General features: G+C 41.7%; 1 protein-coding gene across 5 annotated transcripts in view; it reads right to left on the reverse strand.

Moving 5' to 3' along the window:
* Positions 1–6,757, reverse strand: part of SNX19 (sorting nexin 19) — a 48,025-nt gene extending 41,268 nt beyond the window's left edge. For 3 of the 5 annotated variants that reach the window (XR_003972183.2, XM_030331193.2, XM_030331196.2), the window contains exons 1-4: positions 4,543–6,742; positions 2,663–2,801; positions 1,322–1,422; positions 1,086–1,205 (exon numbers count right to left, since the gene is read on the reverse strand). Coding sequence is in view for 4 of the 5 variants with exons in the window: in XM_030331193.2 (XP_030187053.1) it covers positions 1,086–1,205; positions 1,322–1,422; positions 2,663–2,801; positions 4,543–6,240 (2,058 nt within the window). In the remaining variant the exon portion in view is untranslated. Of the gene's footprint in view, positions 1–1,085; positions 1,206–1,321; positions 1,423–2,662; positions 2,802–4,542 lie in introns of all 5 variants that reach the window. The other 2 variants (XM_030331192.2, XM_030331195.1) reach the window with 2 other exon arrangements.
* Between the last annotated feature and the right edge of the window lie 12,205 nt (positions 6,758–18,962).

Genomic DNA, 18,962 nt, shown 5'->3' on the forward strand with positions numbered 1-18,962 from the left:
CCTGAATTCATGCCTGTGTTCATCCTCTATAAGGAGCACAGCTAGCACAGCTGAGACAAGGCTGGAGTGGCTGAGTAAGACTACAGTAAAGCATAGGGCATAACAAACCAAGGAAAGAACACAGAGGCTAGTATGAATAGATAATGGCACCTTGCTCTCAAGGCTCACAAAATTGTAGATCTCTGGGGAGGGTCTTTATCTGCTTTGTCACTGTTGTGTCACCAGCAGCTAGTACTATTCATGGCTTTGAGGAGGCAAGCAGTAACTGGATGGTGGGTCAGTGAGTGAACACATCTGTGTGGATGGACACATCTGCACGGAACTTTGGGGATTCTACCTCATTCATCCCTTTCCAGTCTGCAGGTTTTTCCCCACAGCAGTGAATTTCTCCTAATTCCTACCACATGAAATTCCACTTTAACATTTTATCCTCTTAAGTCTAGAGTGATGTCCCACCTTCGGCTAATGAGTCAGTGTTTTCTAACCTTTTAAAACATATGCCATCTTTCGATAAACATAAGTCTCAGACTTGTGCCCTGGGGACTCTAAAATCAGCTGGTAATCACTATTTATAGGATATAATGTACTACACAAATATCCTTCTCCTACCATCTCCAAAGGTTCTGAGATCCCCTCTTGAAAGTACAATTCTCTCCACTCTCTGTTCTCTAGCAGAGAATCACCACACCAGTCTAAGTCCAGCTGAGTGTGTGGTCTTGGGGCTCTTTTACTTGAGTGACCAATACCAAGAATGATCTCCTCCAGAAAAGACTTTTCTGACCTCACCTATTTATGGAGGTACAGATCTATCCTTACCTCCTTCCACTAGAATAACAATGTCATAATATCCCCCAGGAGATATGTGTACATGTATAGTGTCAGGGTGAGTGTCTCCTCATAGTTGCTTACTGTAATTCAGGAAGGTGATGATCCAAGCAATATTTGCAAGAGGTCTTGAAAATTCTAGTCCACGTTCTACTGACTCCTTTCTGCTGTCTCTCCCCATCCCCAATCTCCTTTATTTTTTAGTCCCTGCCTATGCTCTGATGGGACACTAAAGCTGAGCACAGTGGCCCTGCAGGTACCTTGTCTATTCTGGACACCATGAATGGTTTCTTGACAAAGGCAATACGAGCATCTGTGTTCAGAGCAAGGAACTCCTGCATCTCTTCACTGTTAGCGATCTCTGGAATGGCACAGAGTTGCTGCAAAAGACACAAGAAAGACTTCAAAGAGAAATTCCTGTCCCCAGGTCTCTCCAGCTTGGCTTGGGTATCTGGTAATCAGAATGAGAGCACAAGCAAAACAGAAGGATACTGACCTTTAGAAAGGATTCCAGGAGGCTCTTACGGGCTTCTACTCTGTCACTATCCATGTTTCCAAATGGAAGATCTGGAAAGAGCTTTTTAGGACCCTTTACATCTTAAAAAAAACAAAAACACAAACTCATTCACTTAACATTTACTGAGGTATTCCATATAAAACATATCATATATGTAAGGAAAACAGAACTATTGAATACATTCCTAGGATTTTTTTAATTTCAGGAGTTCCAAATATATCTTAAGGAAATAATACTTACAATCTACTCTTGTACTAAGGTATATGAGGCCATACACTACAATGGTTATAGATGAAGGCTCTGAACTCCAGTTGCCCAAGTTAAATTTTTTTTCAAGTTTATTTATTTTAGTTTTTTAAATGTTTATTTAGAGAGGAGAGAGAGACAGAGTGCAAGCAGGGGAGGGGCAGAGAGAGGAGACACAGAATCTGAAGCAGGCTCCAGGCTCTGAGCTGTCAGCACAGAGCCCAAGGCAGGTCTTGAACTCAAACTGCGAGATCATGACCTGAGCTGAAGTCGGATGCTTAACTGACTGAGCCACCCAGACGTCCCTTTCTTCTGCAAGTTTAAAGTTTTGCTCCAGTCCCTACTGTGAGAATGACCTAAGGCAAGTTGTTTAATCTTCCTTTGACTTTTTTTTTCTGTATAATGATAATATCTGTTTCATAAGCTGTTAGAATTAAATGAGCTAATATATGTAAAGTACTCAGAAGAGAAACTGGCATATATTTTCAAGTTTAACTCAGTAGTAGCTATTGTTATTAAGAAAGAAAATACATAACTGAAGTCCATAACTTATGCCTAAACTTTATTTGGGTGATCATCAGTAATTTTGTTTTTTTTAAAAAGTAGCTGCTTACCAGCTTTTATTTAGATTTAAATTTTATTACCTTTTTGTATTGTTCCTACGCCTTATGGGTGTCAAACAACACAGACACAAAAGCCTGATTTTTGAAGGATGGCAAACATTTCTGGATACTATTTTAATATTTAAGAGCAATCCATCGATGCCTCTGGAAAAGTTAATTTAATGCCTCATGCTACCTCACAGACACAGGTGCAAATGTGAAAGCTTCTTAAGCTTAAACTAGATAGGCCCCAGAACAGAGCATTCAGTGGCAAAGAAATTCCTCAGAAACAATGTGATCAGTGCCATCCTGCACTAAAAAGCATCTGAAAACAAATGGGGGAAGCACAGGCTCCTTGATGCTGTGTTCTCCTCCACCATCCCTCCTCACAAACTAGTAGGCCTCTAGCCTCTCAGATCAGGTGGCCAGATATGTAAAGCAAGCAGGCAGTCCAGCCTGGGGAAACTCTGACTTTTGATGAACTTCCGTAGATCTGATTTCTCCTCCAGACGTGTCTGCAGATTGAGGAACTCGCGGTAGCGGCGATTCACAGTGTGGTAGGCCAGCTGCTGCAGGCCACTGCTGTTCTCACCGTCCAGAGCTGTCTCATACTGTTGAATGAACAAATTTGTTTAGTGCAGCAGCTCATTGGCCACAGAGTAAGAGCAGAGTAGGGGTAGAGGGAGAAAGATGTTCCTATTGTTTCTGAACCTATTAGAGCTGATTGCTGCCCTGAGTTGTAATGAGTAACTCAAATTCCCAGGGCAGCTGAATTAAGGAATGAGATGCATTTCCTAACACATGTGCCCCAGAAAAAGAAGAGTTTTCCTGTTCTCCATTCTCTTCTTCCATCTCAAAACTCCCTCCTGCAAACACTTTGACTTATAAAATTGGCTAATTAATTTTCAAATCTCAGAGTATAAAACAGAAGATAAAACAGCAATAAAAGTGACACTGCCTCTTTCACTCCTAAATAATGGGTTTGGACGTTATAAGAGGATAACCATTTGCTATTATACTCAACCAGTGATTATTTATGTTAGTTGGGAGAAGAACAAATAATCCAGAACAGCTGATGAATAAAATCATTTGTTTGCCTGGAATGCATTAAAGAACCATGTGTTTTTATTTTGCTTTGGGCAGATTAATTATTATTCTTGGAGCTCAAGTGAAATTTGTTTTCCTAAGTACATATCATCTGTATGATTGGAAGTCACATGAAGACTGGAGATGTCGTAAGGGGTCAAGGTTTGCTGTCTTAATATGCGTGGAGGGCCAGTATGTGGGAAAAGACAACTTGTACTGGATGTTCCCCCAGAGTGAACACCCTGAACAGCATGGAAGCTGTGACTTAGTACAGGGTAGACTTTTTGACAGAGTAGTTAAGATATAATGAAATTATGTGGAAGAACTATGTATGCACTTGTCATTAGGAGTAGGTTACCATTATTATTTGGAGGAGGTATTATAGTGTGAGGCAAGTGATGGAAGAAACGATCTCTTTGTTGGTGGGACTTAAAGCTATTTTAAAATTCTCTAGAGCCAGAGAGAACTATTCATTATGAACTGACATGAGCAAAGTAGTAGTCCCTCACACTAGCACTGAGAAGGCCTAGCTATGAGACAGATGGAATTCAGGGTGGGGCTCTCAAACTTGGAGCACCTGTGAATTAGGATGCTTTTTGTGGATTTTTCTCCTTGAGGGACACTAGTCAATACTCACACATTCCCAAACCTGGCTGCACGACAAAAATCACTTGGGCTGCTTTTTAAATATTCAGATTCTGATAGATTTGGAATGAGAATTTCCAAAAATACCCTCTTCAGGTAATCTGGAAGCAGCCTATCCTACAGCCAGTTAAAGGGAGACTCTGCTATAACTGAACCCATCTGATACATGAACCCCTTCATATCATCTTTGCCAAGTAGTTCCTACTTCTGTGCTTAAACATCTCTAGGAATGAGGAACTTGCCACCTTCTGAGATGTATATAGGTAAATAAACTTCCTTCCTAAACAAAGTACAAAAGATACTAGTAATTAAAAAAGGAAAGAAAGAAATGAACAGTAGAAAGAGACTTTCTGGACAAAACTCTATACATTGGGAACCACTGAAAAATATGACCCTCAGTATCCTAAGAATCCTGAGATTCTAGGATTGTCTGCATGGGTACAAAACAGAGGCCAACTCTGCTTTACAAATGATCTTCAGACCATTCACATATAGATTCCTGTTCAATTAAACATAACAAGTGAAGAGTACCCTCTCTCCCTTAGCTTCCTAGCTTCACTGTCTCTGCTTTCAAAACCCATTCCCAGCCCAGTGGGGGTGACCGAATTCTAATCCTGTTACCTTCACTGTGTAGAGTGTGTATGGGTGGAATCCAGTGCCACTGTGCTCTCGAGCAGTAATGGTACCAGTGATACGAAGGTTCTGGATAACAACTGGGCCGTCTGGACTGCTCAGGGGCTCAAAGCTGAAGGTGGCTGAGCTGACAGGACCGGTTGGAGAGGAGGAAAGCAGAACCTGTGGGAGACTAGGATCTAAGGAGCTCACGCCATTGGTGAGATCCTTCTCTAAGCATGAGGGTCGTGGGGGGCAGGTCCTCTCCGGATCTGTCAGCAAAGCTGTAAGAGAGGTGACATCTCCTTGCTCTACTTCCTTGTCTGCTGTGTCAATGTGGATCTCTGGGCAGGAAGTCAGCATGGAGACCAGCAGGCCTGCCTCTGTTTCTGTTCCTGGACCCTCCTCGGCCTCTGCTCCTTCGATTCCTTCAGATGCCTCAACATTCTTAGACTCCAGAGACTGGGGACCCTCTAGGGCACACAGGGCATCCTGGATCCTGTCAGAGAGGAAGTTGCCTGGGGTCATGAGCATGATGGTTTCTTTACTCAGTTCAGACAATGGAGACTCCAGCTCTTCACATAAGAACAAAGGGCCTCGAATATCTGGCTGTAGGAAATGAGATGCGTTGTTTCCTACTTTTCTTTCTTCTGGCACTCCACCCAATTCTCCCTCTATTGCTTCATGGCCTTCTTCAACTTCTGGTGAGTGGTGGGAAGGCCCCTCTGGCTCACTACAGTTTAGTAGCACTGGTGCTGCTGCTGGAGACGGGGCTCTCACTTCTGGCAGACTCTGTACCTCAACAATCAGAGGCAGAGATGTGGGCACTGAGGGCTTTTCCAGAGCACTGGCTGGGGAGGTTGGTTCAACCACTCCTGTAGGATTATTTCTGGCCTTGGAAAAGATGCCCACAAGTACAAGGTGGATCCAGTCGGGATCTGAAAGCTTGCTGATTAGTGGTAAGATTACATTGCAAGTAATGAGTTCCACCACAACATGGCGCCCGGTCCGGGTCTCCAAGTGGGGCTTTGGCACGAGTCCTTGCAGTAACAAATTTACAATGCCACGTGTATAGGTGACCTCAGTGCTGGGGCTCTGTACAGCAGGATGTGGGGCAGTAGCTCGGCAGTAAGCCTCCCAGAGCTGGGAGGGCTCAACTGTACCACTCTGCTTCTCAGCTGTGGCCTCCTTTGCCTGAATATAGCTCTGCAGGTGACAACCGCACAGAGTCAGAACCCTCTGAACAAGAGCATGACTGTCCACCATGCCCATCCTCCTCCGGAGCTCCTGGACCAAGCCTCTCATGGCGGCCTCCATTTCTTCCTCAAAGGCTGGCTCCTGGCTCACTGAGCGATACCAGGAAGACACAAAGTCCCGAATAATCATCTGGATGGTGCGGTTGATCTCCTGTTCCAATTGCCTCTCTGCCTCAGGGTTTGGAGGACAGGTGGCCACTGGGATGAAGCGTTCCAGATGCAGTCGACCTGAAGCCCCCACAATGGCGTTTGAGCCCAGCCATCCTCCCAGCACCGCTAGCAATGCAGACAGAAGGCAGAGAAGCCACACATTGACCAGAAAGTGGATGACCATGAGCCAGCCGAGCACGATCCCCACAGTCATCAGCTTCCGGCTACTCAGCAGGTTACTGAGGCTCCAGCTGGACTCAGCTGGAGTCTCTTGCAACGAGGACACTGTCTCTGCCTTCATGGCTGAAAGGGTCAGGTGGCTACCCAGACAACCGCTCTCTTATCTCACCTGAGTTAGGGAATGGGGCATTAACTGTGTACGGAGACGAGGTTATGTGGAGTGCTATTCAGGACCCGGCGGGCTCTGGGCCCTCCACGTCCTAGAGGCAATGCAAAGCGACAGAGGCGGCTCTGCTTCTCCCCCTCGCTCCAGCCCCTTCCAGCGGAGAAGCTGCTCTCAAAGACTCGGCTGCCTTCATAATGCGGGGTCGGAGAGCCTCCGCGCAGCCTGGGGAGGGCGGGGCAGGGCCTTCAGCGGTCCTCACCTGACACTTACAGACGCCGTGCACCGGGTCACATACCGCTGGGGGGCGCGCCCAGACGGAGCCCCGATGTTCGAGGGACTCAACGGTGTCTTCGCCGCCGCCCTCGGAGAGACCCTCCGCCGGGTTGGGGTCCCGGACGACTGCGCTCCGCAGCCCGACTTCTGTCACGGCTGCCGGACGGCGGCCGCCGGCGACAGCTTCCGGGTCGACGTCGGCGGAGCAGGGCATGCTGGGAGAGCGTTAGCGCACCCCTAGGCGCGGCGCTGCGCAGCGCCCCCTGGTGGTGAGGAACGGCCGTGACAGCACCTGCGGACACCGGTTTCCCAAACTGTGTGCTTGCAGAGCCAGTGCTCAAGGGTGTGACCAAAGCCGCGTGGAACGCAGAGCGGCCTTGCAGGCAGCCCCCCCCCCCCCGTCGAAGGACTGAGACTTCTAGGTTTAATTATTAAATAAGTTCGCCGACATCTCTTCCTGCTTAGGCAAAGTCTCACTAACCCAGTTTGTTTCAATCCCATATGGAAATGTTTTCGTTGTCATGATACATTTCAACATTTACCCTGCTTCCCCCCAGAGCCCCCTCCCCCACCCCCGAATCCCCAATACACAGCTCACCTACCTTGTTCTGAGCAATTGCAGAACACAAGGCATAAAACATTATTAAGGGATGGATTTATTCCTTAAATTTCATATACTGTGTTACAAAATCCTATTTGTGATTTGGGAGTTATTTGCTGGTGGCATTACCCAAGCTATTAGATACTTTGAGCATCTGCTATAGTTAACCACTGTGAATGGGTACTGTGGAGGCATAGAAGCAGTCCTTGTCCTCAAGAACCTTGTGGCTAATGGGGGAGACGACAAGTTCTTGGATCATGATGGATAACAACGCAAGTCAGTATGGTGTATAGTAAAATGCAAAATCTTATAGGTGTTCAGGGGAAGGACAGATCACTGTGGGTTGCAGTGGTGTAAGGGAAACCTCACAGAGAAAGTAGCCTTTATGTTGAATCTTCAAGCAGGTGAGTTTGTTTCTACCCACTCCATGTCTTCTTCCACTTTCTTCCCCAAATATATGAGAAAAGAAGGCAGAAGTAGAGATGAAGTTAGAGACAATCCTCAAATATATTTGTTTTGAAGTGTGCTCTATGTTTGGTTGTTTTGTTTTAGTAAATTTGCCTTCAGTTATCTACACAGACAAAATTACCTACAAGATTGAATACCTAATAGTAGTACTGACCATGTGTAAGAATGTTTGTGCCAGTGTCATTAGAAGCTAGCTTTCTTCACCGTCTTGGTCCCTAGGAGCTCTGCCTGCAATGTGACTATCCTTTTTATTTTTACACAGGATGTATATCATTTGTATAGTGCTATTTATGATTGTTCATCTTCAGCTTTCTCAATGGTGTTAGCAGCCTTCATCATTATAGCATTAGTTCCCAGATGCTTAGAGGAATCATCAGGCAAACTCCAACCAAAATTTGTGCCAACAAGAAGAAAACGTATTGTAGCTTCTCTCATTTCTATTGTTGGGGCAAAGATTTCTTTTGAAAACAAAAGGAACCATCGTAGTTAATGCCTATAAATTCTAATGCAAATATTTGATTTAATATCAGAATGTCCACAAAGCAGACTGAGCACATCCCTGAGATCCTAGAATGTAGTTCAGTATTTCCATGGCACAGACTACTTCTCTGCTGCCCTTCTTCCCACAGAAAAGGAAGATAAGAAGCGGGTGCTGCCGCCTTTATCCACCCAGACCACTTCATTGTCCTTAGTTAGATCACAATGATGCTCTGCAGAAATATCCTTGCCACTTAGCCAAGAACTAAAAGAAGTGGATGAGGAAGAAACTAATGTGATCTTGAAGAGTTTTAAATGACAGTTCAGAGAGAAAGTTTACTCTGCAGCATAATCTGGAGTGTTCAGGGTAGTAAGAAACTGACCTTGTAAGTGGGCGCTGTGCCACCTGACCAGATGGTCTGGAGCATGGAGGTAGCCAAGAGTGCCTTCCTGATTCTGAAATGGATTTGATGAAACAGGACTCTCAGATGAACATGCCAGTGCACTTGTCATTTTGACTGGAATGAGTTTCTGCCTAGAGATCTGGGGCCAGCCTTAGTCTCCAAACAGATTAATCACAGGGAGGAGGTGAGAGGCAGAACTGATGTTTGGTGGTAGTGATGCTGTGTATATGTGGTGGGAGGAGGCTGGCTGTTTGGCCACATCACTCACCATCTCAATAGGTTCTTCCTTTCCTTCTTACTATTTCTTAAAACATTGTAGGCAAAGTGCTAGATTGTTGGAGATAACAAGACAAATAAGACATAGTGATTCACCTCAAGGGATTCTTAGTCTAATTATAGAAGAAAGACACATAAATAAATAAATGCAACAAAATATTATCGTGTGTGGTATGATAGTTGCAGTAGAGGTATGTACAATAAAATGGGAACACGAAGAAAGGGTGGTCAACTGGGGAATTGGGTGGTGCCGATAAAGTCTTCATAGAAAGTTGGAAAAATGTTGGAAAAAGAAAAAGAAGTAAATAAATTATTTTAGGTGAGTGTAGGATAGAGAGAACAAGTGGAAGAGAGAGGGAAAGTCTGTTAGGCAGAGACAGCAGAGAGAAATAGGCATTGATAATGAGAACAAGGGGGGCTGCACCAAGGGGGCATGCTGAAAGCAGCTCATGCCACACCTCAATTTTCTCTGAAAAATGGAAGTCAAGGTAACTTACTAAAGAGAGAAGTAGTGATGGGGCAAGTGATTTGGTTTGGAATTATTGCTGTGAGAAACAGAAGGAGGTATTGAAGTTCATGTAAAGAATAAAGAGAGACTGAGGACCTAACTCGGGTTAGGACCTTGAGGTCTTGAAGAGAGAGTTGTTAAAACTTAAAATCATCATGTCTATGTGTCTAAGGAAGGAAATGAAGCCAGGAGAGAGATCATCAATTATGAGATAGGGTTAGTTGTATTGGAAGAGACTGAGTGAGCCAGAAGAACCAAAGCTTGTGGTTAGAGATTGGTTTGTTGGGGCCTGTGTTAGTTTCCATTGCTACTCTATCAAGTTTCCATAAACTTAGTGGTTACAGCAATGTAAGTTTTTTTCTCTGAAAGTTCTGAAAGTCAAAAATCTAAACTCAGCTGTCAGGGCTGTGTTCCTTATGGAGGCTCTAGGGGAGAATCAATTTTCTTGCCCTTTCTAGATTCTAGAGGTTGCCTGCCTTCTGTTGCTCATGACCTCACATTACATTGACTTCTGCCTCTGTTGTCACTTCTCCCCTCACTCTAACCCTTCTGAGTGTTTCTTATAAGGATCTTTGTGATTGTATTGAGCCTTCCCAGATAATCTAACGTTATCTTCTGATCTCAAGATTCTTAACTTAATCACATCTGCAAATCTCTTTTGCTGTAAAAGGTAACACAGCCACAGATTCTAGGGATTGAGATGTGGACATCTTTGGGGGGTCATTATTTAATTTACAGGGCCAAAATATCCAGAGGTGAAAATATTTGTGATGATAAAGTCTGGGTGTATCCAATTAATGAGATTCTGAAGTAGGATAAAGAAGAAATTTTCTTCTGAGGAAGAAATTTTGAAACTGTTTTTGAGAAGGATGATCTACATGGCATTGGAAGGTACTGATGTTAGGGTAGCGAGGACTGGGGGTTTTGTACAAAAATGAGGAGGATGACCAGAGGTTTATGGGTGATGTGATGAGAAGAGTGGTGTATGGTAATATCAAAATAGGAGGAGGGAGTTTTTCATAAAGTGGAAAACAAGTTATCTGGAAGAAGTTACAAAGAGCTGTCTCAGATGTAGCATTGGAGAATAAATAGCCACCAGAGGGCAGAAGGGAGAATGGCATCTTAACGGGAAATTCTATCTCCATTACTCCTTCATTCTTCCTTTCATGTATCCATTCATTAGCATTAAGCTAGGTATTGGGAATTCAAAGATGGACTTTGTGTGGCTGCTCTTCTTAAATAATTCACAATCTTTTACAAGATACAGGCATTGACACAATGTTGAGTGCTATCAAAGAAATATGTCAAAATACCGGAACACAGAGAATTAGGGAAAGTTTCATAGAAGAAGTGACATTTGTGTTAGCCTTGAAAGATGGGTTAAATTTCTCATGAAGACAAGAAGAACAAGTCATTCCAGGAGTAAGGAAAACATGAGGAACACCGAGTAAGCTCCTGTATTTGCTAGAACTGTTATAATAAAATATCACAAACTGGATGGGTTAAATAACAGAAATTCATTTTCTCACAGTTCTGGAGGCTGAAAGTCCAAGATTAAGATGTTGGCGGGGTTGGTTTCTCCTGAAGCCTCTCTCATTGGCTTGCAGATGTCTGCCTTCTTACTGTGTCTACACATGGTCTTTCCTTTGTGTGTGTGTGCCTCCCTGGTACCTCTCTCTCTCCTTTTTAAAGACACCACTCAGGGGCGCCTGGGTGCCTCAGTTGGTTAAGTGTCCGACTTCAGACCACGTCATGATCTCACTGTTCATGGGTTTGAGCCCCATGTCTGGCTCTGTGCTGACAGCTTGAAGTCTGGAGCCTGCTTCAGATTCATGTCTCCCTCTCTCTCTGCCCCCCCCCCCTTACTCATGCTCTGTCTCTGTCTCTCAAAAATAAATAAAAATAAATACACCACTCATTTGAATTAGGGCTCACCTATATAGTTTCATTTTATTTTACTCACTGTTTTAAAGTTCTCTTTGTCAGGAGAACTTAGTCCGTTCTTAGCTAGTCTAAGTCTGTTAGTCTAAGTTAGTTAGTCTTAGTTAGACTAAGTTCTTAGTCTAAGTCTGGATCTCCAGAGAAACAGAACAAGTATATATGTGTACACACACACACACACACACACACACACACACACACACGTAGATTCGTTACGAGGAACTGGCTCCTGCCCGTGAGGCTGAGAAGTCCCATGATCTGCCATTGGCAACCTGGATATCCAGGTATTATTCAGTACAAGTCTAAAGGCTTGAGAACCAGGGGAGTTGATGATGTAAATCCCAATCTAAAGGCTGAGGAAGATGAGATATGTCCTAGCTCTATCTGTGAGGCAGTAAAAATGGTGAATGTCTTCTTTCTCCACCTCTGGTACTATTCAGACCCTCAATGGATTGGTTGATGACCACTCTTATTTGAAAAGGCAATCTACTGTGTCCACTAACTGATATGTTAATCTTTTCCAGAAACACCCTCACAGACACATGCAGAAATAATGTTTAATGTGGCATCCCATGGTCAGTCGAAGTGACATGTAAAACTAACTACCACAAGGCTTTATTTCTAAATACAGTCACATTATGAGGTGTACTGGGGGCTAAGACTTCAACATATGAATTCTGGGGACACACAATTCAGCCCATAAGAGCTCCTTTCTGTCTGTGGCTTATCTGGATGGTCACAATTTGATGATCAGGATACTGAAAAGGAGGATGATAGTTTTAATAGTTGTCAGGATTTGCTTTCATGGCATACAAAAATGAAAATAACATTGAACTACAATTCAAAGAGACCCAGACTTAAATATGTCATCTGACTGCACATAATATTAAGTGCTTTTCCACTGCAGAACAACTAGATCCTGAATGCAAATACTTTTTGGTGAATTGATGGATCCATAAGAGGAAACAAATAGGTAATAAGTTCAAGCTGCGCTATCCTGGCCCTCTCCCAAAACAAAAGAACAGAAAATGAACTCTGAAATGAAGGCAGAACTGGGAGTAGTGGGCGGGGTGGCCGTAAGGACAGATGTCCTCAGCAGGACTGTAATCCAGGTTCTGAGCCTTGTATCAGCAGAAGGAGCTAAAACTCAGCCCCTGACTCCTGCCTTACCCACAATCCTTGAGGGGAACTTGAAGAGATTCCAGGCCAGTGGTGCTCCCTAGCTTCTGGAGGACAAAGATGAAAATCCTTTCCGGAAGAAAATATACTCATTTTAAACCCCCCAAATTAATCACATTTAATATAGACTGAATATGAATTCTAAATCCAAAGTCATCAGGTATATGAGAAGGCAAGCCACCTTGAGTGACAATCAGAAAAAATAATAAACAGATCAAATTTAGACGAACAGGGCTGTAGAAATGGAAATTAACTGATACTTATCTGTGTATGAACTCCAAAGGAATGAAACATAAATATGATCTAGTAATTACAGATAATACAATATGACCATACAGATTTTTTTAAAATAGCCAAATGGAATTTTAATAAGTGAAAAAATCAATTGCAGAAGTTCAGAAGTTCCCAAAATATGTCACTTTGGCATATGGATTATTTTGAGCTAAAGGAAAAAAAAAAGCTTCAAATAAAGTTTAATTTTTCCCCTGTATAAAGGAAACTTACACTTATGAATGAAATTTCCATTAATAAATGTGTATGTACCAGGAAGAGAGCTACTTCCAGAGTTAACTTTTTTCCCATCTGAGAGACTCTTAACTGCATAAGAAGGCAACTTTAATTTACCATGTATTTCCTCTTCTCTCCTTCCCCTATTTTGCCCCCCCCCCCCACCTGCAGAAGCCTGAAACCCCTCTCCATTTTCCTTAGCTCAGGATGGTATATAAAGTCTCAATCATCTGGCTGCCTCCTTGAGTCTCATGTTTTTTTGAAATTCTGATGCACATAAGAATAATTAAAATGTTTTTTTCCCTGTTAATCTGTTTTATGTCAATGTAATTCTTAAATTAGTCACAGAACCCAGGAGGGTAGAGGAAAAGTTTTTCCTCCATCACACTACTGAAATAAACATCTTAATATATGTCTTTAATTGTTGATTATACATAACCAAAGAGAAAATTAATGACCTGGAATATATGTTTAAATATATTACTTAGACTATATCACAGAGAGCAAGGAGATATGATAATGTATAGAAAATAGAATGGAGAAGATGAATCAAAGAGATATTGGCAGAGAATTTTCTAAAACTGGAATGAAAACATAAATCCACACATAGATTCAGGAAGCGTCAATAATATAAAGTAGATCAACAAGGTCAAAAGTTGATTGTAAGAAAGTCAAAAGTTGATTGTAATAAGAAAGAAGAAAAAATCAAGTGAAATAAATTGAGAACAAAAAAGAGAGAAACACAGTAACAATATTGAGTCAGAAAAAGGAGACATAATTACAGATATAGGGGAGAACAAGGCTAGACAATTTTTATGACAGCCAACTTAAACTCTAAGATAAAATGGAAAAATTTTTAGAAAAATGTAAATTACAAAATAATTTCAGGAGGAAATAAAATGTCTGGATAAATCTACTCTATCAAGAAACTTAATACTATTTTTAAAGTTTACCACAAAGAAAACACTGGAGAGTTTTACCAGCCAATTCTACCAAACCAATTCCAAATGTAATATAGTCATTCCAAATATATATAATATATAAACGTCTTAAGAGGCTAAAAATAAAATAAAATAAAATAAAATAAAATAAAATAAAATAAAATAAAAACATTCCTCAAAACAAACTATGGTAAGAGGGCAACGGTATCATTTTGAATGGGAAACAGAGAAGCATTTTCCCCATGTCACTAATTTTTTATATTTAAATATTTTTAACAACTTGATTGAGGTTTAGTTCACATAAAATGAATTGCACATACTGAAAGTGTGCAAGTTGATTAAGTTTTGACATATGGAACCACTACCACAGTAATAACTAACATATCTGTCATATTCAAAACTTTCCCTCTGTTCACTCAACATTGTCCTGCCCCTTCCCCCAGGCAACCACTGATTTATTTTCTTTCACTTTAGATTAGTTTGTATTTTCCAGAATTGTGTATAAATGAAATCATACACCATAGACTTTTTTGTGTCTGGCTTCTCTTACTCAACATAATTGTCTTTTTTTTTCAAATTTATTTTTTAATTTAAAAAATTTTTTATTTATTTACTTATTTTGAGAGAGAGAGAGAGAGAGAGAGCGAGCAGGGGTGGGGCAGAGAGAGAGAGAGGGAGACAGAATCCCAAGCAGCTTCCAGGCTGTCAGCACAGAGGCCGATGATGGGCTCAAACTCATGAACAGTAAGATTGTAACCTCACCCGAAATCAAGAGTCCGATGCTTAACTGACTGAACCACCCAGGCAACCTGGCATAATTGTTTTGAGGCTCATTCATATTGTTGCATGGATCAATTAACAATTGATCCATTCTTTTTATAGGTGAGTAGTATTCCATTGTATGGATATGTCATAATGTGCTTATTCATTCATTTGTTGATGGACATTGGATTTTTTAATGTTTACGACTATATGAAATAAAACTCTTGTGAACCTTTGTGTGCAATTCTTTATATGGAGATATTCCTTTTTTCCTGTCTTGGGAAAATACCTATAAGGGCCTGCCAAAGGCTCTAAACAGCATCCCTTTCTGCCACTGATCCTTCAAACACCACTGACCTGATGGAGCATATGGCCCAACTGCCAGGGCACCTTCATGTCAGCCTGGACATGTTACAGAGTATTTTCTTGTTCTGGACCCCACTCAAAACAGCTTTTTGGGTCACTTAGTATATGAGCCAGAATAACATGCCCAAATGAGGAATACGTTTCCTCTAAAATCCAGAGGGTCATTAGGCATTGTGTGTAGGAGATACAGGAGCACCTCAATATATATGACAATGCTGGACTTCTAGAAATTTCACTGAACTGGAAAACATCTGAATTTTTGTTGTATTTATTTCCCACCCTATGACATGCAAATTTCTTACCAATAAGTCTAGAATAGTTGCCAATTTGAGCTTACTAGCATGTCAATGTCATCAATGTAATGGTACAGCGTGAGATCTTGTGGAAGGGAAAGGCAATCAAGTTTCTGTGGATTGAATTATGACATAAGGCTGGAGCACTGATATACTCCTAAATTAAGACAGTGAAAGTATATTCTAGCTCAAGGCAAATTGCTTCTGGTGGTCTTTATTAATAGGTATTAAGAAAAGAACGGATTTTCCAGATCAATAGCTACATACTAGGTATCAGGGATGTGTTAATTTGTTCAAGCACTGAAATCACATCTGCAACAGCAGGTGTAATTGGAATCATTACCTGATTAAGTTTATGATAATCCACTGTCAGTCTCCAGGATCCATCTGTTTTCCACACAGGCAAACTAGGGAGTTGAATCAGAGTATGATAGAATTACTGCCCCTGTGTCCTTCAAGTCCTTGATGCTGGCACCAATTTCTGAAATCCATCCGGGAGTATGCTATTGCTTTTGGGTTACTCTTTTCCCAGGTAGAAGCAGTTTTAGTGGCTTTCACTTGGCCTTTCCCACCATAGTAGCCTGTGGGGATAAGTTTAAGAATCTCTTGGGCTTACACCAATGGGTTAACAAGGCATAAAGAAATACAAAGTCATAAAATGTTCACACCTGAGTTTGGGTAAACCAGATTGGCACTCCAAGAATAGGGGGGTGCAAAGACACCCTGAGAATAGGGAGGCATAAAGGTGCCAGGAATATGGAGGTGCAAAGGCACCCTCAAAATATAGAGGGGGTGCAGAGTCCCCAAAATGGAGAGGCAAAGGCCTGGAACTGAAACAGCACAAAGGTGGCCAATACATAGGAATAACAAGATTAGATATTCAGGGTGAAAGCACCCCAAATTTAGTACTATAGCAGAAGGCTGCTTTCATAGGAGAAGAGGGCCAGGTTAGGTAAATTGGTGAATTGGGCTATGGACCTCTGTGCTGCAGGCAAAGCAGCCTGGAGCAGAGATGGTTAACAAAAGAAAAGGTGTCTTGTTAACCCTGAGGTTATTTCCCCTATCTGTCTCATCCCTTAGGTTAGCAAAGATAAACAGGCATGGTGCCTCCTGTCTGCTGTTAACAACCATCTACCCATCTGCCCAGCACCAGGATTTTGTTTTACACTGACCCAAACCCCAAACACTGTATATCTCCAAAACCCCCCTTTTCCCCTCACATCCCCAAGTTAATGTTTACAGTTTCTTTGTCTCTTTGTGCACGCCCATCACGTTTGTAAGCCTTCTGATCTGAATAAATACGGGGCAAGGATTCTTATTCGAGGCTCTTGTCTTTTCCCTGGACATAAGCCATCTCTCGTTTTAATCCTGCATCCACTCTTTTCCTGGCAAAAAGAGAACTTTAGACTTAGAGTCTATGACAGTAGCCCTTCCTCTACAGGTTAGGGAAGATATTGTGGGGATTCTTCCAGTTCCTCAGTAAGTCTATTCCAATTATGCATTCTGAACTGTGAAAATAACCACAGGATGTGTTTGGTGACCCATTGTACCCCCTGCGGAATGGACTTGAATTAAAACCATATTGATAATCTGACCTGCATAAGCCCCTTAAGCCCCTGGTCTTACTAGTGGGCCACAGTGGCATTTTGGGTCTTCTAAAGTTAGTGACAGTTCAGAGCCAATGTTTCAATAACCCCCCAAAAGTACAATTATTTTCCTTTTCTGTAATGTACAATCTCCCTGGTAAAACTTGATCAAGTCTTAACATTGATTGAAGGGGCAATACTTTTTGTTTTCGTGATTCAAATTAGACTTCTGTTCTCTTGACCTACAACCCTTTTGCTTGATTTAGTAGATTGCCCATCTATTTCTCTTCCAGGGACAATGATCAAATAACCAATAGCATAGGTGTCTGTGTCGGATTATTCTGATTACTGTCTTGATCATGCTGTCCATTTGTAACCACACCCACCTTGTATTTGATGATTAAGTGCCTCCACTGGACCCCCAGCTACCTTTGGATCCAATTATATCCATTCTTTTAAGTATCCTAGTTTGCAGCAGCAGATCCCATTGGAATTTCTGGCCTAAGGAGAAAAGCGACCACAGTTAAGAATGTTAGGGCTCACCTCACAGTTTATTTCACAGAGTTGTGGTGAAAGGCAAGTCACTTGGACACAGAAGTAAAGCAGTTCTTACCTGATAAAATCCCTGTAACATTCAAATCTTCCTAAGCTTTGGGATATGTTACCCTATGGTATACCAAGGCAGTTCTGGCATGTCAATTTCAGTTAGTGTTGGCCAATCTTTGGTCCATGTTTCAGCTAACAAACCAGACAAACTATTAGATCTCTTTCTAACCCCTGGAGCTATAACACTGAAATGAGAATCTCTGCTTAGTGGACCATGTCAATGAATTTGATCTGATCCAATTTTATGTTCCTTCTACCATTTTCTCACACCACTAATATCTATTACCACACATATTCCCCAGATTTATCCCTGTATGAATTGGAAAAATCACACAGTGTTTTAGAGTGTATGCATTTCCTAATGGGTCACATTTTGTATCTCATCCTTGAGGATCTGCTGGGACTTGAATCTTGCTATGAGTCTAGAAGCAATTAGAGGTCATGTGGGGGTAGATCCTGAGAAGAATAAGTAGTGTCTTACAAGTCAACTACCTCAGGAAAGGCTATTACAGTTCTCTCAGGCAAAGTGGGGTCATCTCTTCGGACAGGGATAGCAAAGCAGTCTGTTGGCAAAGAAGATTTGGGGTTCAGTAACTCCAGCTTCATCAGGATCTGCCCACATCTTCTTATTCTAGTTTTCAGGATCCTATTCCTTCCTAGACAATGTCCTTAGTTTAGCAAAGTATACCTTATGAAATTGAGAATTCAATTTGCTTTGTAATTCAGCTACTTGGGGGATGAGACTCCGAGTTTGTTTTTCAGAAGTCTCAGTTCTGCTGCTATAGGACATAAGACTTTCTTTGTAGCATGGCATAGACACTTTCTGTTTATTTATGCTGAGCTTGAGCTAGGAACTTGAAGCCTTGAGCTCAACTGCTTATTTTCCTACTTTCTCCAGTGCACTTAGGAGCAACCAGTCTATCTCATTATACTTATTAGTCTAAATAAACTAGGTATCAAACAGATGGTCACTCAGAGCCTTGTCTTTTGTAAGTATTTGATGAGGAGTATCCAGGAATGATATTTTATATATCTTTATTGTCGCATCATGCCATAGACTATCACTGTCTTTACCACTGGCAATAAAGTCATTATTACCTTTAAATATAGTAAGATTAGAGAACCAACTCCAGAAACCCACAAACCAATTCAGAAACTTATCCTTAATATTCTGTTTATCTATATCTTATATATAGATGGAATTTGAGTAATAATATACATTTTTATAAATAATGTATATTTTTGAATGTATTAAGTAAATAATAAATATATATTTATATTCATAAATTATCTATATAAATATCAGGAGATTTGTTTTAAGGAATTGCCTCATGCAATCATAGGGGCTGGCCTGTCTAAAATCTGTAGGGTAGGCTCAGGCAGGAATTAATACTGCAGTCTTGAGGCAGAATTTGTTATCTGGAAATTCTGTTTTTACTCTGAAGGCCTTTCAACTGAGTGGATGAGGCCCCTGCCCCCACTGCCTTAT

The sequence above is a fragment of the Lynx canadensis genome, chromosome D1 (assembly GCF_007474595.2).
Source record: "Lynx canadensis isolate LIC74 chromosome D1, mLynCan4.pri.v2, whole genome shotgun sequence".
Lineage (NCBI taxonomy): Eukaryota > Metazoa > Chordata > Mammalia > Carnivora > Felidae > Lynx > Lynx canadensis.